The sequence below is a fragment of the Eptesicus fuscus genome, chromosome 3, assembly GCF_027574615.1.
Source record: "Eptesicus fuscus isolate TK198812 chromosome 3, DD_ASM_mEF_20220401, whole genome shotgun sequence".
NCBI classification, from domain to species: domain Eukaryota; kingdom Metazoa; phylum Chordata; class Mammalia; order Chiroptera; family Vespertilionidae; genus Eptesicus; species Eptesicus fuscus.
The window spans coordinates 1,728,363-1,750,417 of NC_072475.1; the positions used below are offsets into that span (position 1 = coordinate 1,728,363).

Sequence of the window (22,055 nt, forward strand, 5' to 3'; positions counted from 1 at the left end):
TTTGGGGGTCTCCCCAAGGGTCGCGAGTGCCCGCAGGAGGGTGTCCGCGGGCCCCTCCGCGCCCGGCGCCGCAGGGAACCCCGCCCGGGAGCGCGGGGGCGGCCGTGCGGGAAAGTCCCGGGCGGCGGGCGGAGCGGGGCGGGCGGGGCGGCGGGAAGGGGCGGGCCCGCCCTGCGCACCCAGGGCCGCCGCGACCTCAGCGGGTCGGCGGACCCCGTGCCGGGGCCGAGCCTGCGGCGCCCAGAGCCGGGGCCATGCGGCCGCCGCTGCTGTGGCTCCCGCTGCTGCTGCACCTCCGCGCCGCGGCCTCGGCAGGTGAGCGCGGCCTGGCCCGGCCTCACGGAGCGGCGCCGCGGCGGGGAGCCGGGGGGGGGGGGCGGGGAGCCGGGATCGGGTGGGGGGGGGCGGGGAGCCGGGATCGGGGGGGCGCGGGGAGCCGGGATCGGGTGGGGGGTGCGGGGAGCCGGGATCGGGTGGGGGGCGCGGGGATCCGGGATCGGGTGGGGGGTGCGGGGAGCCGGGATCGGGTGGGGGGCGCGGGGAGCCGGGATCGGGGGGCGCGGGGAGCCGGGGCGGCGGCGGGGAGTTCGGGGAGTTCCGGGAGCTCCGGGCCGCCCCGGGACTGGCCGCTGGGGACGGAGCGGCGAGGGCGGGACTGCGCAGCCGCTGCCGGCTTCTCCCGGGAACAAAGGGAGGTCGGAGTCTGGGCCCCCCCCCCCCCCCGGCTCGGTCCCGGCGACGCGCGTTGCTGTGAACGGCCTGCCCGCGGCTCCCGGCCGAGCGGGCGCGGACCCAGGCCGGCCTCGCCCCTGGGCGCTGGGCCGCCAGCCCGGGCGGGGACCGCGGACCGGCAGCGGGTGCGAGGCCCGGTGGCCGCTGTCCAGGGTCCGGTCGGTGGGGTGGGGCGGGGGCCGCGGAGCCCGTCCGGACCGCCCTGCCCGGCGCAGCCCCGGCCCCACGGCCTCCCTCACAGCCGAGCCCGAGCCGGTTCGGGCGGAAGGAGCCCGGCCGCTGTGGGTGGAGCGTTCGGCGGTTCCTTCCCGCGGAGCGGCCGGCGCCGGTGGGGCTGCGCCCGGGACGGCTGAGCGTTTGGAGGTCACCGGGCCCCCAGCGCCCTGGGGAGGGGGGCCCGGCCCGGGTCCGGGAAGCAGCCCGGTGGCTCCGGCTCCCGCCCGGCCCGGGCCTCGCAGAGGCGGTTTGGGAGCCGCAGGGTGTGGGCGGGCGATGGACTGACGGACGGAGCGGCGATGCTGCCCGCGGGAGGGGCGGGGGGAGCAGGGACGCCTGCACGGTCCCACGGCTCACACGTGTCCTGTGGGACCGTGAAGTTGTTTTTATGGGAAAAGGGGGGAAATGGAGTATCGGAGCCCTGGCCGGTGTGGCCCAGTGGATAGAGCGACGGCCTGAGGACTGAAGGGTCCCAGGTTCGGTTCCGGTCAAGGGCCCAGGCCCGGGTTGTGGGCTCCATCCCCAGTGGGGGGCGTGCAGGAGGCAGCTGATCCATGATTCTCATCATTGATGTTTCTATCTCTCTCCCTCTTCCTTTCTCTCTGAAACCAATAAAAATATATAAAAAAACAACAACAAAAAAAGAGAGTATTGGAAACAAATTTTTTAAAGGGAGACTTACACTATCTCCCCTTAGAGTTGTTTTAGGGATGATATATGTCAAATATGGGCCCTCACCCCATTTGTAGTGACCCTTTAAGTCAGGGGTGGGGAAGCCCCGCCCACGGGCCTATAAGGCCCAAGAAATCACGGGTCCGGCCCTGCCAAGGCAGCTGGAAGCAGACTCGAAATGCAATAAATCGAGGAGGTTTTTCAGAGCATAAATTTACATTAAGTGATTCTCTTCAGCGAATGATGTTATAAATGTGCAAATGGCCCTCGGCAGAAAGGCCCCCCCCCCCCCCCCCCTGCTGTAAGCGGGGCAGTTGCTTTGGTTAGAAACCTAACGGACAGCATTGAAGTGCAGCCCGGCAGCGGACTCCTGAGCAGTAAGCCTCTGGGCGCCGCCGGAGCTGCTGCTGGATTTTCCAGCGGGTTGGACCGGGCTGCCGGGGAGTTCTCACCGTGACTCTGACTTGAATCCACAAAGCTCCTACACCCCGAGAAAGACGGTAGCTCCCCGAGACAGAAAACCACTGCAGATGAGCCTGCATCGAGTCGCTCCCGTTCGCCGGACTTTCGGCAGTGGGAACGCCGGGATGTTTGGGGCGCACGCTGCCAGCGATGGGGATGACCCCCATTTGTGGGGCCGCTCTCCTGGGCAGCCAGGGGGCTGCGGCTTCGCATACATCCTCTTAATTTCCCCAGCCACCCTCTGAGCGGGGTAACCGCCCCGTTTCCGCCCCAAGAGACCAAACCACCCTTTGGGAAGAGACCGGTGGTCAGGGTAAACAAGCCGCCAGTGTCCACTGAGGGAGCCGCTTCCTGCTTACGGGGGGGGGGGGGGGACCCGGGTTTTATTTTGACCTCTGGCCTGCAGGGGGCTGGGGCGGGCTCACTTATGGTCGTGATTGGTGGTCACCAAATGCCCGGCCCAGAGGGGGACCTCAGGATGGGGGCGGAGCCTCAGGATGGGGGCGGGGCCTCAGGATGGGGGCGGGGCCTCAGGATGGGGGCGGGGCCTCAGCGGAGAGCCCTCAGCACTCCTGCACCAGGCTCTGAAGCCGGGGAGAGCAGTTAGGCAGTTAGGGGGATCAGGCAAGGAGGGGAGAGCAGTTAGGGCCATCAGGCCAGCAGGGGAGCAGTTAGGGGCATCAGGCAGGCAGATGAGCGCTTAGGAGCCAGTGGTTCTGGATTGCAAGAGGTAAACACCTAACTGTTGCCTACCACAACAATTTTGAAACTACAACTGGAAAACAGAGCGCACACCGTCCAGAACCACCGGAAAGCTGGCAGAGTGGAAAACCTACAACTAGAGAAAAACAGAGAGGGGGACGCTGAGCCTCAGGAGCTGTGGAGGTGCGGAGATCCGTGAGCGCGGAAAGGGCGGGCGGCTGAATACGTGGCAGGCTTGCTCGCAGCGCGGAGAGGGAGGGCAGCAGACGCTGCGTGGCGAGCTTTCTCGTTTGGGAGAAAAACAAAATCTCCCGACTGCACTGAAATCCAGCTGCGGTCGGGGAGAAACTGGGCTGTGTGGCAGCGGACGAGGCTCGAAAGCTGCCTTCTCTCAAGAGGCGCGCAGCCATTGATTAGGGCATGGAGAAACCGGCCCTCTTAGGGCGGAGCAGACGGGAAACCAAAGCTTGTCTGCGCCATTCTGAGACTCCGCCCCATCCAAGCTGAGCACAGAAGCTCTCCCAGCAGAGACACTGCTGATCCTCACAGCCAACTGGCTTGGAGATCAATTCCCGCCAGTGATACCAACAATCCCAACCACTCTGAACTCCAGTTTCTGGGGTCACGCGGGGGACCCAGACGCCTACGGGACTCTCGGCCATCGGTCGGAGAGTGAGAGTGACTTTTCTGTCGGTGTAGACGACACCAGATTTCAACCACTCTCATAAGGGACACATTCAAGAGGCAGACTCAGTGAGCACCAAAGCCCTACTGTGTCTCCAGCACAGCAATTCTTCCGTTATAGACACAGCAGGACCTCACAACCAACTGGACAGGAGGTCAATTCCTCCCAGTGTACCAACAGCAATCAGGGCTTTTAACTTCACCAAGACTTTCCACTCAGCCCACAACGAGGTGTACCAACAGCGACCACCTAGGGTGATTGGGGAAGCTGAGCTACCGGCCCCTATAGGTCACCGACCACACAGAGCCACTCCATCAACACAGGGAGGCAGCCAAAATGTGGAGACATCGAAGTATGTCACAAGTAGGAGAAATAGATGAAAGCAAACTAATGGACGACACAGTGTTCAGAACCATAGTTATAAGGTTACTCAAGAATCTTCTAAAAACCGCTGAGAAACTTGAAGAGACCTTCAAGGACCTTAATGAGAATACCAAAAAAATGGAAAAGGACCAGTCAGAAATTATGCATACACTGTCTGAAATAAAGAATATACAGAGTAGACCACCGCACCCGAAGAGTCAAACCAAAGATCTGGAATATGAGGAAGAAAAAAACACCCAACCAGAGAGGCGGAAAGAAAGAAGAATCCAAAAGTGTGAGGATAGCATAAGGAGCCTCCGGGATGGCTTTAAGCGTACCAACATCCGAATTTTGGGGGTGCCAGAAGAGAGAGAGCAAGATACTAAAAACCTATTTTAAGAAATAATTACAGAAAACTTCCCCCACCTGGTGAAAGAAATGGACTTACAAGTTCAGGAAGCGCACAGAACCCCAAACAAGAGGAATCCAAAGAGGACCACACCAAGACACATCATAATTAAAATGCCAAGGGCAAAAGACAAGGAGAGAATCTTACAAGCAGCAAGAGAAAAACAGTTAATTACCTACAAGGGAGCTCCCATACGATTATCAGCTAATTTCTCAACAGAAACTATGCAGGCCAGATGGGAATGGCAAGAAATATTCAAAGTGATGAATAGCAAGAACCTACGACCAAGACTACTCTACCCAGCAAAGCTATCATTCAGAATTGAAGGGCAGATAAAGAGCTTCACAGATAAGAAAAAGCTAAAGGAGTTCATCACCACCAAACCAGCATTATATGAAATGCTGAAGGGTATTCTTTAAAAAGAGGAAAAAGAAGAAACAAGTAAAGATAAAAATTATGAACAACAAATACATATCTATCAACAAGTGATTCTAAAAATCAAGTGAATTAAAAATCTGAGGAACAGAATAAACTGGTGAACATAATAGAGTCAGAGGCATAGAATGGGAGTGGATTGATAATTCTCAGGGGGAAAGGGGTGTCTGTGTGGGGAGTATGGGAAAATCATACACCTATGGATAAGGACAAAGTGGGGGGAGGGAACCGGGTGATGGGGAGATATGGGGGGGAAAGGAGAAACAATTGTAATAATCTGAACAATAAAGATTTATTTAAAAAAAAAGAAAGAAATGGAGGCGTTCTGGCGGTTACCTGCGCAGTCACACACTCGCAGAAACAGGCAGGCGTTCCAGGCCGGCCAGACTCCCAGCCCAGGGCCTGCGCGGAGGGCCGGCAGGGGGGGAGGCAGCCCACCCCTCCTTCCCCGGGGCCGTGTCGGCGGTGCCATCTCCGGTCACAGGTGGAGTGGGCAGCCTCCGGTCACAGGTGGAGTGGGCAGCCAGGGAGAGCAGGCAATGCCATTTCTAAACGGACAGACCGGAGTGTGTAAGTGGACCCACAGCGTGCGTTTCAGTACGTTTGTCATTGATTTGTCTTCTTTGCCCCCTTTTCTCCCCCCCCCTCCCTTTCAAGACTCTCCCTCCCAGCTGCCTGCTCCTCAGAACCCGAAGATTCGCCTGTACAACACGGAGCAGGTCCTGAGCTGGGAGCCGGGGCCGCTGAGCCACGAGGCGGGGCCGGTGGTGTACCAGGTGCAGTTCAAATAGTAAGCGGACGCTTCTGTGGGGCTGCGGGGGCTGCGGGGGGCTGTGGGGGGCTGCGGGGGGCTGTGGGGGCTGCGGGGGGCTGTGGGGGCTGCGGGGGGCTGTGGGGGCGGGGGGGCTGCTGGGGGCTCTGGGCAGGACTGCAGCAAGCACGCGGGAGCACAGCTTCCGCTCCGGCTGCTGGACCTGCGAGGACAGGGGTCCCAGCACCTCCCACTCACCAGAGAGCCCGCCGTCGAACCACGTGGCTTCTCAGTGTGCTGGGGTGACTCACTGGTTTCGGGGGACAGAAAGGCAAGCACAAGCGCTCCGTTGTTACTTATCAGTGACCGCTATTGGCTGAGCCCTTTTCTGAGACCCGATAAACCAACGTGAACCAAACGGTCCCGCCCCGGGGGGGTGAGAACGGGGCTGGCGGGTAGTGTGGGGGCTCCCCGGCCCTCCTGTCCATTCAGAGCCGCAGGAATGCCCGCAGTGCTTGCCCCCTGGGTGGGTAAGACAGCCCCCGCTCCCCACCTGCTCCATGGGGCGGGGCGGGGCGGGGCGGGGCGGGGGCCGTAAAACCTGTGTTCGTGATGGCATGCACCCAAGTGTGTACTCACGGCCGTCCACAGGAGAGGGGCGAGTCGGGTCCTGTGAACGCGCAGCTGAACGGCCGTTTCGACGGTGCCATTTGGAAAGCGTCTGTGGCCCCACCAGGCAGAGGCCCTGGGGAAGGTGTTGGAGGAGTGGCTTTCCAGAGGATTCTTTTTCATCTTTAAATCTCCACTCTAACAATACCTGCCCGCCCCAGCCGGTGTGGCTCAGTGGGCAGAGCGTCGGCCTGCGGACTGAAGGGTCCCGGTTCCATTCTGGTCAGAGGCACATGCCAGGGTTGTGGGCTCCATCCCCAGTGGGGGGCGTGCAGGAGGCAGCCGATCAATGATTCTCTCTCATCATGGATGTTTCTATCTCTCTCTCCCTCTCTGAAATTAATGAAAATATATTGACAAAAAATATCTGCTTAAAAACAGATTCTGAATTGGGGTTTAAGGTTATCTCTGAATCACATGTATCCCTCAAGGAATTATATTACCAACGTGATCGTCTCTAATAAATGGGCCAGCCCACTGGGACCAGCAGCATAACCTGCAGGGCCCATTGGGAACGAAACAGTGAGACCCCTTGTTCAGAGGTGACAGCAGAGCTTCAATCCCGGTGACCCCCAAAGGCGGGCTCTGTGCCTTGCTCGGGTCAGGCCGGAAGCTGCCCTACCCGGCGGTTAGGAAACTGTATCCTAGGGCCCAGCAAGGTTTCAGCAAGGGGAGTCCCAGCTGACGTACTGACTAGAAGTCCTTAACCTTGAACACGGAAGTACACTTGTGTGTTGACCGAGTGCTTGTAAATATTAGAAATATATGGTATACACTAGAGGCCCAGTGCACAAAAATGCGTGCTCTCGGGCATCCCCCAGCCTGGCCTGCGCCCTCTCGGAGTCTGGGAGCCCTCAGATGTCCCCCTGGGGAGCGGGCCTAAGCCGCAGCCTCGCCTCCCTCTGGAGGTGACCGGCGGGCCAATCAGGGATGGCCTGTGAGCGGCTGGCCCGGCCCCCATTACCCCGCCCCCCCAATTGCCCCTCCGCCACCTCTGGTTGCCACCACCCCCTGGTCACCATCCCTTCCCTCTATCCACTGGCACCCACCTCGGCCGGCCTGGTGCCGCCCACTCGCCAGCCCCACCCCCTGCTGACCGGTCATTCCGCTGTTCAGTCGATTTGCATATTACACTTTTTAAAAAATATATATTTTACTGATTTTTTACAGAGAGGAAGGGAGAGGGATAGAGAATCAGAAACATCGATGAGAGAGAATCATTGATCAGCTGCCTCCTGCACACCCCCCTACTGGGGATGTGCCCGCAACCAAGGTACATGCCCTTGACCAGAATCGAACCTGGGACCCTTCAGTCTGCAGGCCGACGCTCTATCCACTGGGCCAAACCGGTTTCGGCTACGCTTTTGTTATATAGGATTAATCCTTACCCGAGGATGTGTATTTCGGCTCCTCCGAGGATGTGTATTGATTTTTTATTTTTAGAGAGCGGGGAAGGGAGAGAAAGAGAAACATCGATATGAGAGAGAAATATCCATCGGTTGCTGCTTCCCATATGCACCCCGACGGGGATTAACACGAAACATGGTCATGTGCCCTGACCGGGAATCAAACCTGCAGCCTTTTGGTGTACGGGACGCTGCTCCAACCAGCGGAGCCGCCGGGCAGGGCTGTCAGAAATAAGTTCTGAGAGCTTTGGACAGTTTCCTGGTACAGACCACCTCACGGCACTTCGCCTTCTTTCTGGAGGAACTTTTCAGGCTGTAGAGGCCGGTTTTGGAAAAAGAAACAACGGCTGGAGGGCTGAGACTGTCCCTGTTCACAAAAGCCACGGGGCCACTAAGAACTCAAACAGGATGCTTTTTTGTTTGTTTTTCATGTTTTTATTGATTTCAGAGAGGAAGGGAGAGGGAGATAGAAACACCAATGATGAGAGGGAATCATGGACCGGCTGCCTCCTGCACGCTCCCGACTTTGGATCGAGACCGCAACCCGGGCCTGTGCCCTTGACGGGAATCGAACCCGGGACCCTTCAGTCCGAAGGCCGGCGCTCTATCCACGGGGCCACACCATCTAGGCTGCTTTGGTTTTCGTTTCCAGTCGCAAACTCAGTGATGAGAAAGGGCTTTGCTTTTATTTGTTTTAGACACTTTACATGTTTGGGGTGTTTCGGTCACACTGATAACTTAATGTTGAGGCCCTTCTATAGTTATGAGTAGAAACCACACACGGGCCTGTCGGCAGATGAGTGGACCAACCAGACGTCCTGTCCTCCTACGACGGGACGTTACTGGGCCATTATTCAGCCATTCGAAGGGCTAACATACTGACAGATGCTGCAACGTGTGTCATGCTTCAAAACATGCTAAGTGAAAAGAGCTTCTCACAAAAGGCCACACAGTGCATGATCCCATTTACAGGAAATGCCCAGAACAGGCGCGTCCATAGGGACAGGAAGTAGGTCCGTGGTTGCCTAGGGCCTGGGGCTGGGGAGAAGGGGGTGACTGTGATGGTTCGGGGTTTGGGGGTGAAACCTCCTGAGAGAGATTGTGTGGAGGTTGTACACCTGTTGGAAGGCGGAGAGTCAGAGTCACGCCCTCTAAGCGGGCACATGTGTGGCATGTGATCACATCCCGCCCCAGGAGGGTTATCCGCCAGGAGAGGCGGCTTCTGGCACGTGAGCTCCGGTTTTCGTTCCAGCCCCAGCAGCCGCAACTGGTCCGACGTCACGGTGAACAGCATCGGGGTGAACTGTTCCAAGATCTCGGCGACCAAGTGTGACTTCACCCGCACCGGCCTGTCCGGAGGCTTCCTGCGCTATTTCAACGTCTCCCTGCGCGTCCGGGCCGAGCTGCCGGGGCGCGTCTCCGCCTGGGCCTCGGCGCCCTGGTTCCAGCACTACCGGAACGGTAAGTGCCGGGCAGAGCCCTCGGCGGGTCCCCCGCGTCCCTCTCCGCCGAGCTGTGTGGCTCCACGTGCCTCGGGCCTGCCTCTCACCTGAACCACCAGCAAAGAGGTGGGCGCCCGGGCACACCCAGGTCCTGGCTGTGATGGGCAAACCCGGGGCCTGGCAAACCCACCGCCTGTTTTTATAAATGGTTTTATTGGGACGCAGCCACACCGGCTTCTAGCTCGCTGCGTCCGCTGCATCGGGCCGTCTGGCCTGCAAAGTCTGCGTTTGCCCGGGCCTTCACTGAGAGGTGTGCTGCCTCGTCCGGACGGACACTGGCGTGTGGCGCACGGTCTCCCTGTCCTGTCCTGGCACGGCTTCCTTTATGCTCTAGAAAGACTTTAATCCGCATGAACAGCGCCTGGCACGTGGCACATGCGGTGAATACCTGTTGAACGAAGGACTGAAACACGCGGTCCCGGCTTGCACGTGTTCCCTCGAGGGGTCGGTTCCCTCTCGGTGACTGTGGTTCATGCAGCACAAAGCACGGAGGTGACTGAGGCCCTGACGTAAATGAACGGGAGTGCGAGGCCCTTGAGGAGACGGGACCACCGCCTCGGTGGCTGCTGACACGTTAAGCCCTTACTATTCACTTATTCCAGCTGTTAGTTACAATGGTATCCGTGTGTGTTTTTAAAGGGGGTCCTGTTGTTTAGAGATACTACTGAAGCTCAGTCCAGATGAGATGATGTAATGTCTGAGATTCAATCAAAATAATGCAGAGAGGCCCAGCCGGTGTGGCTCAGGGGTTGAGCATCGACCTAGGAACCAGGAGGTCAGGGTTCGATTCCCGGGCAGGGCACAGGCCGGGGTGCGGGCTCGCTCCCCAGTGTGGGCCGTGCAGGGCCCAGCCGCTCCCATCGCTACGGTCCCCACGGGTGGAGGGGGATGAGCGAGCAGCGTGACGATGGCTCCCCAGCGCTAGAGGTGGAAGGAGCTGGCGCCACGCAGACCGGGTTCACATCCCAGCTCTGCCACTGGCTGTCCCTGGGCTTCGCTTCCTGCTCTGGGCCGCGGGGCCCCTCCTGTGGCTGCCGAGCGAGCTGGTGGACACGTGCACGTCCACGCCGCCTGGTGTGTAGCCGCTCAGGACGTGGCCACCGCTGCGCACAGCCCGCCGGGGGTCAGCGCGGAGAGAAGCCCGGTCCTCGGGACGGCCGGTCAGCTGGTGTCAGAATCCAGGTCGGGGCGCCCTGCAGAAGGGCAGGTCTGTGGGCGCTGACGTGCAGCGATGAAGGGCCTGCTCAGGGCTGGCTCCCAGGCCCCACGCCTCGCCCGGGGGTGCGTCACGGAAGTCTGGAGACTGCCTTGCGGCGGGTGCCCGAGCAGCGGCTGCCCCTGCGGGTCCCGGACTCCCGGGCTCCCGCCATTGCTCTGTAAAAGGGAAGCTGGAGCCCGGCCAGCATAGCTCAGCTGTTGAGCATCGACCCAGCAACCAAGAGGTCACCGGTTCGAATCCCGGTCGGGGCACATGCCAGGGTTGCAGGCTCGATCCCCTGCAGGGGGCATGCGGGAGGCAGCTGATCCATGACATTTCTCTCTCATTGATGTTTCTCTCTCTCTCTCTCTCCCCTCTCTCAAAAATCAATAACAACATATTTTAAAAATAAATAAAAAGAGAAGCTGGAGAGCACGTGGCAGGTGGCAGCACCTGCGAGCAGGGTCCGCGAATGAGCTGTCGCTCGTGGCCCATCGCGCACCGCCTCTCGCCTGCTGCGGGCCAGTCCCGCCCTGGCCCCCCCCCCCCCCCCCCGGCCCGTCAGGATCAGCTCCTCCAGCAGAGCACGTGCTCGGAGGGTGCGGGCGGAAGCCTGTAGGGACCGGTGACTCGGCGTAGAGAGGAGGGTGCTGACCGTACGCCTGACCCCGCCCAGGGGAGCGTGTAGGGCGCAAGGGGAGTCAGGCCACTGTCATGAACACAGCCTCTCACAGCGCTGTGATCATCTGTGTGTGTGACGTCTGCGTGTGTGGCGTCTGCATGTATGACGTCTGCGTGTGTGGCGTCTGCATAAGCAGCCTCTTTGAGCTTGGCGGGTGAGACTTGCCCTGTTCCCGGAGTTCATTTGGTTAATTGTACAGTTTATTTATTTGTTGTTAATCCTCACCTGAGGATGTTTTTCCATTGCTGTTTCAGAGTTGGAAGGAGAGGGGGAGAGAGAGAGAGAGACATTGATGTGAGAGACACATCGATTGGTTGCCTCCTACATGCACCCACCACCCGGGTGTGTGCCCTTGACTGGGAATCAAACCCCAAGACCCTCTGGTGTGCCCCCGAGGTTCTAACCACTGAGCCCACCGGCCAAACTGCGCCGTTTAAATGCTTCCTTGACAGTGTTGTCACTCGTTTATGGCACCTGCGTCGCGGCCTGGCTGGCCTGTGAAGTCCGTGAAAAGCCCTGACAAGTGGGCTTTGGCGGTAGCATTTCTCAGTGACGATATTTCGACTTTGGGTCCTGAGAAGCTGGCAGACAAGTGGTTTAAAGGCGGGTGCGTTTACATGACAAAATGTACGGAGTGGGGAAGGGCCCTGGAGACCTTTTCCCGTCGCATGAAAATAGGACCTTGGTTAGCCTCCCCCTCGGCTTCTCTGGAACCTGACCAGGGCGGGGTGTCTGCCAGGAACCTGGCCGCGTTGCTGTGGGCGCGGCCCTGGCTGGGACACGGCCTTTCAGCCGAACGGCCTGCAGTCCCGATGGGCAGCCGTGTCCCTGGCTGTGCTGAGCGCGGTGGTTCTGGGAACTGGGCCGTATTCTTGTGGAATGATGGATGCTAAGAGGTACCGCCTGGCCGGGCTGGCTCCTGGACAGAGCGTCAGCCCGAGGACTGAGGGGTCAATTCCCATCAAGGGCAGCACCCCGATGCAGGCCGGATCCCCAGGGCAGGAGGCAGCCAGTGGATGTGTCTCACATGGATGTTCCGCTCTCTGTCTCTCCCCTCCCTTCCACTCGCTACAAAATCAATGGAAGAACATCCTCGGGTGGGGATTAACCAAAAATAATCTCTGTGTACAAAAAGCCAGCTTCTGTAAGGACCAGACCGACCAGAGACCAGAACACCTGGCCCCTCGCCCCGCGGGCCCGCCCCCCAGGGAGCGGTTAGGGGCGCCCCTAGGCAGGCCATAGGGTGCGAGTTTGAGGGGGGAAGTGGAAGAAATGGGGGAAGGTCTTAGGGCCTGCGGGGTTGGGGGGTCGGCGGAGGAGGTTCGGAGTGAGCGGGGGAAGGAGGAAGATCCGCTTGGGAAACGGGTCACACAGAACCGCTCATGGCGGACCGGGGCGCCTGGGACCGGACCGGGGCGCCTGGGACCGGACCGGGGCGCCTGGGACCCGCGTGCTCCGGAGGCGGCAGGGCTCCCCAAATCACCCCGGTTCCCGACAGCGAACAGCCATCAACGCCAAAGAACAGAAAAACCCGCTCCAACCGGAGGCCCTGGACTTGCAACGCGACAGAAGGAAACACACCGGAGGCGCAGCTGCAGGGACCGGAAGTGGCGGCCGGAGGACTGGGATGGGGAGGACGCCTGGCCGGGCGTATGGGAGCCTGTCACTGCGCATGCGCACGGTCAGCCCCGCGGCCGCCGCCGCAGGTTTGGACGTGGCTTCCGGCGGGAAGTTGTTTCCATTGGGGTTTGCTGTTCCTGCGGCGGGAAGGTGGGAATGGAAGGTTTCCTTTGTTACCTCGGTGTGGAGGGAGGACCACCAGCCCCACGAGGGGCGCACGCGCCGTCGGGGCCGCAGTGCAGCCGCCCGGGTCGTGGAGGGGCAGGGCCGACTCGGAGCCGCGCACAGGAGCGCCCGGAGCTGCCGGTGAGGGCCATGCAGACGGGGTGCAGAGGGCCCCGCCGACTCAGAGCGGCGCACAGCGCGGAGGTCCGAGAGCCCAGGAAGCGGGCCCAGCTGCGGACACAGGCCCGGGACACCGGGAGTCGGTGGGCGTGCACGGCCTGCAGCCGGGCCTCAGCAGCTGCGCAGACCCGAGACCGGCCCTGGTCTGGCTCAGCGGACAGGCGCCCGGCAGAGGGAACCGAGGAGAGGCTGGGGACCAAATGAGCCTGCAGAGCGGAGTGCGCCGCTGGGGTGAGGGTGGCCCCTTCCCCCGTGAGAGCAGCCGGCGGGCCGCGGGCCTGCTCCGTGGGGGGGACGGCGACACCAAGCCCTTCATGGGCCGCCCGACAGCCTGTGGGGCCCCTGAGGAGCCGGTGCTGCGTTACCACACCTCCTCCTGCAACACAACGATGCCCTCCCCGTCACTCTGCACGTCCCGTGCGAGCCCTGGGCCCCGGCCCCCTCACGTCCCGCTGACTCATACCGAGCAGGACGCCTGTCTGTCTGTCTGTCTTCTTTGTGAATCTCTGTCTCAATCTCTCTCTGGCTTTCTCTGAGTCTCTCTTCCTGTCACTCTATCCCCATCTCTGTCCTCTGTCTCTTAGTCTCTGCACCCCTAAATCTCCATTAGAGGACATACCTCCTCCACCCCACGCCCCCTTTCCCCATGGGCACCAGTTCCTGCAGTCCCCCAGCTCCCCCTGCCTGTACCTGCCATGTTTACAAAGGCCCTGGGGTGCTCAGCCCCAGCCTGGCGCCCTGATTTTTATTAAACCATAGACCTGGGGTCGGGGCAGGAAGGAGGCAGGAAGGAACTTCGCTGCCATTTCAAGAACCTCAGCGCCGGTCCTGCCCCACAGACCCAACTTCCCGTCCAAACCCTGAAGTGAAACCCACACCGGTTACCCCCACATGGAGCTGCTGCCCAGAAGCCCTCCTCCCACAAAAGCAAAATCATTAAAAATAACCTCAAGAGCGGGGCCCTGTCTGACCCCAGGCTTCCCGGAGCCGAGACGCACGCTGCCCCCAGCACCCCCGCTCGATGCAGCTTCAAGGCTTCTCCTTGATCGTGTTGGGCTCTGACTTTGCTTCCTCGATTGTAAACCCATTTTCTCCTCTTTTGGGACAAGAACCCCGGTGTTCTACGCTGCCATGGACCCCCTCCTGCCCGCCCAGCTGGGCTGGCCGGTGGGTTCTGTGTGGTGTGTTGATACTGATGTGGATATAAAACGTTGAACTGAAAAAAAAAGGAAAACGGGACGGTGACGAGTAAGAAACTGGGGACAGTGGAGGGTGCTGAGAGCGCAGAGTCAGAGTTCAGTTGGGATAGAAACCCTGCTAACGGCACCCGGTGCCCGAACCCTGAGCACTCGCCTCCGGGTGTTCCATTCAAGCTTTGGAGGCCGCCTGTGAAAACACTCCTGGCTGGAGAGTGTTTGTACAGAAGCCCATAAGTATTACGTGTTTGCTGTGCATGCTCAGCTCTCTGTAGGAATATGGAGTAATGTTAAATGCCTCATGTTCTCAAGAAGCTTGACTTTTAAAATAAAAAATAAAGAGGAAATATAAATATTAAAAATAAAAAAAGAAGAAGCTTGAGTTTTAGGGGCAAAATCAGGCAGGCAGGCGAGTGGTTAGGGGCCATCAGGCAGGCAGGCAAGGTGGTTAGGGGTGATTAGACAGGCAGGCGAGCAGTTAGGAGCCAGCCGTCCTGGATTGCGAGAGGGATGTCCGACTGCTGGTTTAAGCCTGATCCCTCAGATCGGGCCTAAACCAGCAGTCTGACATCCCCAGAAAGGTCCTAGATTGCAAGAAGGTGCAGGCTGGGCTGAGGGCCCCCCCCCCCCCGTGCACGAATTTCATGCACCGGGCCTCTAGTAATAAAATAAAAAGATAAGAGGTACTGGCTCTCTCGGCTTTTAAGCCAAGGAGGCTCCGTGCCTGCCGACGTGGGTCTCGGCCGCTGGCACCTGAGCGTCTCCACGGGGACCCGAGAGACTGGGTCTGGGCCGCCGTGTGGACGGCGCGGGCCCCTCCCCTGGAGCTGCCCGGCAGCCCTGCCCGGCTTCCCGCCCTGCGGCCTCGCAGTGGGACGCGTGGCGGAGCAGCCTCCAGTGTCTCGTGAGCCCAAATGAATCTGTAAATAGATGCGTGTTTGTGCGTGCAGGCCAGGCGTCCTCAAACTACGGCCCGCGGGCCACATGCGGGTGTTTTTGCCGTTTTGTTTTTTACTTCAAAATAAGGTATGTGCAGTGTGCATAGGAATTTGTTCATAGTTTTGTTTTAAACTATAGTCCAGCCCTCCAACGGTCTGAGGGACAGTGAACTGGCCCCTGTTTAAAAAGTTTGAGGACCGCCGAAGCCGGTTTGGCTCAGTGGATAGAGCGTTGGCCTGTGGACTGAGAGGTCCCGGGTTCGATTCCGGTCAAGGGCATGTACATTGGTTGCGGGCACATCCCCAGTAGGGGTTGTGCAAGAGACAGCTAATCGATGTTTCTCTCTCATCGATGTTTCTAACTCTCTAGCCCTCTCTCTCCCTCTCTGTAAAAAATCAATAAAATATATTAAAAAAAAAAAAAGTTTGAGGACCCCTGGTGCAGGCCATATATATAACATTGTATACACGCACACGTTACACATAATGCAGTATGACGTGTGTACTTACACAGCTTTGTTCTGTTTGTGATTCTGTTTCAGTGACCATCGGGCCTCCAGGACACGTCTGGGTGACCCCAGGAGAAGGCTCCCTGGTCATCAAGCTGTCCCCGCCCTTCACCATCGGGGACCCCTCCATGGTCACGTTTCGCTATTACGTCCATTACTGGGAAAAGGCCGGAAACCTACAGGCAAGCGCGTTTTTAAATATTTTTATTTTCTTTGCTTGGAGTTCCTGATACAGGGAAAGAAGGTAGACATTAAAATGGCAAGGACAGCCCTGGCCGGTGTGGCTCAGTGGATAGAGCGTCGGCCTGCGGACCATCCTGGGTTCGATTCAGGTCAAGGACACGTACCTGGGTTGCAGGCTCCTCCCCGGCCCAGGCCCTGGTCGGGGCGCATGCAGGAGGCAGCCAATTGATGTGTTTCTCTCTGTCTCTCCCTCTCTCTCCCACTCTCTCTAAAAATCAGTGGGAAAATGTCCTGGGTGAGGATTAGAAAGGAAAATGGACAGGACCGGCTGCCCCGTGTCTCCCCAGCCTGAGACCGGAGCCGGCCTGCTCCGCCTCCTGCAGGCCTGTTTCTCCCCCACTCGGCGGCTCCCTCCCGCACTCCACGAGGGTCCCTCCATCCCAGTCACACCGCCCCGTCCCCAGGGGCCCAGGCTTTGCCGACACATGGCTTGTGGCGCCTGTGCCACGCTCTGGAGTTTGGAGAAGGTTCTAGTGGGTCAGTCTCGACACGGAACCCACCACGCCAGCCGCCACGTGTGACTGTTTAACTTCCTCTGGTGTGAAGGGTTTGCGGAGAGGCTCGTGTGAGCAGGGCGGCGTCCACTGGGGGCGAGAGCGCCCTGGGGGGACGGGACCGGAGACAGGAGCAGGCGGCCAGGGCACCCGTGGATCCGCCGGAAACTCACGTGATGAGGGACTGGGGCGGGGCGTCCGTGGACAGTGGGCCAGGCCGAGGGCCTGGTCGCTGCTGGGTGGTGCGGGCAGAGAAGGGCGGCTCTCGGTCTCTCTCATCCCGGTGCCCGGCTGGCTGCCACGGTGCATGTGATGAGGGTCCCTGTCCGTGTGTACGTCACCATTTCCCAGTTTCCGCATGATCACAGTTTTACGGTAAGAGCTGTGTGCATCGAGCGCTTTCTTCGCGTCCGGCACGGCAGGCGTCTGAGATGCATCATCCGTTTCATCTTCCCACGGACCTGCTGCCCACGAGGAGCCAGAGGGGCGGGCGCTGCCGGGCCAGCCGCTCTCAGCCGGCAGCGAGGGCGACCGCCGGCCCGGGCCCTGCGCACGCGGCTCCCCCGCCCCCCGTCACTCACACGGGCACCTCCTCGTCCTGGCTTCGCGGTGCGCTGACGTCCCCGGGGAGGCGAACCCCACTGAGCACAGGCTCGAGGCGCCCAGGGAAGAAGAAGGGCATTGCTTCCCAGGCCCGGGGGCAGGAGCTGGCCCTGGGACACAGGCCTGGACAAGCCGGGGCCGGAGCCGGGCGCCCTGACCGCGTTTCTCCTCCCGGAGAGCGCCTCTCGCCAGGGTGGCCGCCGCCTGCCCTTGCCCTTGTCGCGCAGGCTGGAGCCTCTGGCTGCCCTCCACGCATCGGCCCTGCGGGCGGGGCTGCCCGTGCTGAGGACTCGGCCTCCAGGAACGCACGCCCGGCTCGTGTGGCAGGGCCCACGCTCCCGCACCCGCAGCAGGTCCCTGCCGCTGCCCACGGGTGTGGAGTGAGACAGCTGCGTGGGACCCGGGGCCCCACGCCCCTCCCGCTCCAACCAGAGCGCCTGAACTGGGCTTCCGTGAGCAAAAGGCTCGAGAGCTGGGAGGACCCTGAAAGCCAGCAGCGCCTCCACCGGCTGTGCGTCTGTTGGGGTCCCGTGGTCACCAGGAAGGACACGCAGCAGCGCCCGCGCCGGGGGAAGCAGGCACGGCGTCCGGGTCCCGTCCCCCAGACTCACCGGCCCACGTGGCTCCACGTCACGGCCCGGGTCCGGCGTGTGCGGTGTCTGCGGGGCAGCGCGGGCGAGACTCCGTGCCCAGGGTTCCTGGGGCTGGTGCTGTGGGCGTCCTCTCCCTGCCCGTTCCAGAGCCACACGGCCGGCGGAAAGAGGGGTCCAGCCTACAACGTCCCCCGCCTCCCTCATCGGCTGTGGGCGCCGAGCGCCAGGTTCGGGGCCAGCCGTGCGGGCAGCAGGCCTCCCCCGGGGCCGAGGCTCCGGCCTGAACGCCGGCTCTTCCCTGCAGCCGGGGTTCCACCGTGAGAAGTGCCAGCCCGGCTGCCGAGGGGGGCCTGGCGGAGCTCCGGCCTCACAGCTGCTTCATGTGCGGCGGCAGCTTCCCCGCTGTGCCCGGCAGTCCATCAGCAGAAGCCGAAGAAATGAAACGAAAACTCACCTGCCACCTCCTGCTCGTGACGACGCCGTCACTTGTGCCTTTGAAGTGGGGTCGGGCCTGTGCACGATGAAGAGGCTGCCTTTTGCGGTCAGCGCCATCGCAGCCCCCGTTTCAAATGGCTGCCGTGCGTCACTGCCTCCGCGCCGCCCTCCCTCATTTCCCTGGGGGCGCGGACGGCCTTGTCCGGACCAGGAGGAGCCACTGACCAGTGGCCGGTGTGGAGGCCTGAGGGCGGGCAGCCTGCGGGGGGAGCAGCCAGAATCCTCGGAGAAGGGGGTCCAGCTGTCAGCCGGTTACATAAATAGCTCGGGTCATTTTGACCAAAACAAAGAGAAATCCGCACATTTCTGTTAAAACTGGAAGCAGGTTGGCAACTAAAGGCACATTTTTCCCAGAAGGCTTTGTTGTTGTTGACTAACTTGGAGTATCTAGACTAGATTAACCGCCAACTACAAAACGCTCCTTTCAAAGGAGAGAACGGCATTCTGGAAACTGGGAAGCTCCCGGGGGCCCCCGTTGCTGGGTGTCTGAGTCTCCGATGGGCCTGGAGGCCTCGCGGTCAGAAGCAGCGCCGAAGCCGGGGCGCCGTCCTCACGCTGCGGGGCTCACAGTAACGGCGCCTCGCCTTAAACGGCGGCTTGAACCCCGCACCTGCTCACAGGCCTCTGCCAGCTCCTTCCAGGGCTGGGCCCTCCCGAGGTGCCTTCGAGGGCGGTCAGACCAGCACCAGCTCTTACTCTGCTCGTGGGAGCTTCACAGAAGTGGTGTCTTGTAGGCTGAGAATGGGGCATTTAAAGCCAGAAAACTTGGGGTTTCTAACCAGTTTCATATAAACAAACATCTAAATAACCACTCATGATAAATACAATTCCACAAGTTATTTGCTTTTTATCATCTTAATTTGGAAACTGAAAAATAAGAATGCAGAGTTAAAACATTCTCCTTGGGATTTTGGGATTATGTACTGGAGTCAACTTGTAAAACGTTTTATATCAAATTTACTCTTAAAAATCTCTTAAATTGTTCACAAAGTAAAATTCCAATAAAGTGGATTTTACCTCCAAAAAAACCACAACCTGCCCCCTGCCGGCGAGGGAGCGCTCAGAACCGTCCGTTCTCCGGGATTGGGGGGGGGGCGGGTCCGGGGGGAAGGGGACCGCGGCTGCCCGGCTGGGGTCGGTCGCTCACGGGCCGGTGTTCCTCCCGCAGGAGAGGGGCCCCTTCAGGAACAGCGCCTTTGTGCTGGGGGGCCTGCAGCCCCTGAGCCAGTACTGCCTCCAGGTCCAGGCGCACCTGCTCTGGGAATCCCAGGGCCTCGACAGACCCGGGCTCTCAAGCAACGTCTCCTGTCACGAGACAGCAGCGGACGGTAAGATGTGCCTTCTCGTGCCCTTTCCAAGCGGGGACAAGAACGCCCCTGAGATAGTGAAACCGGGGAGCACGGGTTAGGTGAGGGGCGATTGTAGGGGGAGAGCCAGAGGGGAGGGGAGCCAGCGCGTGCTGAGGGCTCTCAGCAGCCAGGCCCCCGGCGGCCACAGCCACGCCCCCGGCCTTGGCTCGGTGTGAGGCTGCCTCACTAGCTACTGGTTGCGCATATGGGGCGGGGAGGGCCCCTCTCTGCCCGTCCCCCTGGGACAGGAGCAGGTGCGCAGGAGAAAATGACCCCAGGTTTGGGTCACGGGCTGGCCCTCTCGTTCACCTCGTACCCTCTCTCCAGCCGCCACCAGGCTGCAGCGAGCCGTCCTGATCGCCGTGGCCGCCTTCCTGTTGCTGGCGGGGCTGGCGGGCATCTGCGTCATCCTGATCCTGAAGTTCCGCAGCCACATCAAGCACTGGTTCCACACCCCGCCCCGCATCCCGGTGCAGATAGAGGAGGTGCGTGTGCACACACCGGGGGAGGCGTGGGCACCCACGGCCTCAGAGGGCGGGTGGGTACAGCCAGGGACACAGGGATTGGAGAGAAGAGGTGCAGGCGGCCTTGTTCACAACAGCCCCTGAGCGCCAGCGGGTGAAGGTGTGAACACGTGATACACACACACACGATGGAACATCACGCTGCCTCCAAAGAGCTGACCCGCTGCAGCATGGACGGCCCTGGAGGGCATTGTGCCGGTCAATCAAGAGACAAAAACCACTGACTCCATGCCATGAGGCACTTCAGGTCCTCAAGTTCATGGACAGTGGAGGCGGGTGGGTGCCAGGGCTGGGAGGGGGGTGGGAGTTTGCGTTCAGTGGGGACAGAGTTTCTGTTTTGCAAAATGAAAGTTGTTGAGCTGGAGGGTAGCGGTGTTGCACAGCAGTGTCCGTGTACTCGCCACTGCTAAGCTATACGCTTATAAATGGTTCGGTGATCGTTTTTGTTATGTGTATATTAACACAATTTAAAAAAAAATTTTAATGGCACCAGGTTAGCCAAAACGGCAACCTGGCCAAGAGATTGGCGGCAGGAGGGCCTTCTCTCGGGCAGCACAGCCGCCGGGTGCTTTCCGGGGACGCGGGGTGAGCCTGGCTGGGATGCGAGCAGCGGAGACGGAGGCCAGGAGAGAGCATGTGCTCCGGGCAGGCCGTGTGCACTGGGGCTTCTAGAGGGAACGCACCCAGAGCTGTGAGCACAGGCTTTGCACACCGGGGCCCAAGGGTGTAACTAGTGTGGCAAAGCCCTGCAAAAGGTTGGGGGGCTCTTGAGGGAAATCTCGTTTCCCTGCACAGCCCCCAGGCTCTGGAGGCAGCGGGCCCTCTGAGGTCAGTCGGGACGGAGTAGGGGTAGAAGCTGATAGAGAATTTGCTTCCGGCTGCGGCCAGCGGGCCTGCTCTCCCCATCGCTGACCGAGAGGTCCCAGTGCTCCTTCGCTGGGAACCAGACCGCGGCCTGCCGGGATGGGTCCCCACCACCGCGCCCAGTGCAGCGGGCAGGCCCCCTTTCCTGAGAGACCCCCTTGGTCACGGTCAGGGTCTGACCCGGTCAGAGCGCCAGGCCGGCGCAGGCCGGCGGCGCTCAGGGTTTGGAAGTGGTTCCTCGGGGCAGAATAGGAAGTGAACCTGAGTAGCACGCGATGGTGCCGACGAGACTCGAGTCCGAGGCCTGGGCTCGGAGCTGGGCAGCTCCTTACGGTGTTGGTTTCGCTCTCCCAGTATCTGAAGGACCCGGTCCAGCACATCCTGGAGGCCCTGGACCAGGACAGCCCGGCAGAGGACGATGCCTGGGACTCGGTGTCCGAAGTCTCGTCTGCAGAGCAGGAGCCGGGGACGCTCTCCGCGGCAGAGGACGCGCTCCCGACACTTTGAGCCACGGCGCTGTCGGCCCGGCCTGCGGGAGCCCACGCGCCCCCTGCTCCTGTCAGGACTTCCCGAGCCCAGGACTCACGTCCCCGCTGCAGACGGGCCATCGGGCCTGGGGTACAAGCGGGCCTTGCTGGGGAAGACCGTGTATTTTTTCCTTTAAGAATTTTCTAATCAGACGATTTTCTAGAATGATTACAGAGCTACCCCCCAAAACGGTTTCTCTTAAACACTAAGAAGGCCTGTCATTCGTTGTTAGCAAGTGGCCCTGGCGCTCCGGCGAGGTCCCCCCTGGACTCCGCAGGTCCCGCCGCCCGAGCTGACCGCCCGGCCGGCCCAGCCGGGACGCTGAGCGCCTTCACAGCCAGTCTCCCGGCTTCAGACGGAATTAATCCTGTAAATAGTTTCCTGGTAATTTAAGGGTTTTTTTCAACCTAGAAATAAAAGACTGTGTACTTAACTTTTTAAAAAGTCTACGTGAGCTTTTCCCTCTCCGCTTTGCCTTCTTATTTTGGCTATTTTCTGTGTTTCACGTTTTTACGTTTCCGTACCTCGACTTCGGTTCAAGGACGCCCAGCAGAGTGGCGAGAACTCCATGCGAGGGGCGCCTGGTTCCTTGGAAAGGTGTAACGGGACTTCCAGAAGCCGTGTCACCTTCGTTTCATGTGGTGGGCACACGGGCTGACAGCGGGTTGTGGGCAGCACCGAGAATCGGCCGGTGGCCGAACCCATGCCCACGGCACGCGCGTCTCCTGACTGGGAGTGCGGACGGCTCCACTGCTCCAAGCACGAGGGTTAAACTCGCTCCTACGACTCGGCATTTAGAAGGTGGATGTGTAGCTTCACACACACCCGCACACACACCTCACACACACCGCACACCACACACACACACAC

General features: G+C 60.4%; 1 protein-coding gene across 1 annotated transcript; it reads left to right on the forward strand.

Annotated features, from left to right (window-relative positions):
- The first annotated feature begins 157 nt into the window (after nucleotides 1-157).
- On the forward strand, nucleotides 158-21,618 carry IFNGR2 (interferon gamma receptor 2). The gene is made up of 7 exons (XM_054713454.1): nucleotides 158-315; nucleotides 5,334-5,466; nucleotides 8,755-8,963; nucleotides 15,526-15,674; nucleotides 19,089-19,248; nucleotides 19,597-19,754; nucleotides 21,012-21,618. The coding sequence occupies exons 1-7, from the start codon at nucleotides 255-257 to the stop codon at nucleotides 21,162-21,164; spliced, it is 1,023 nt and encodes a 340-aa protein (XP_054569429.1). The 5' UTR covers nucleotides 158-254; the 3' UTR covers nucleotides 21,165-21,618.
- Nucleotides 21,619-22,055: the final 437 nt, after the last annotated feature.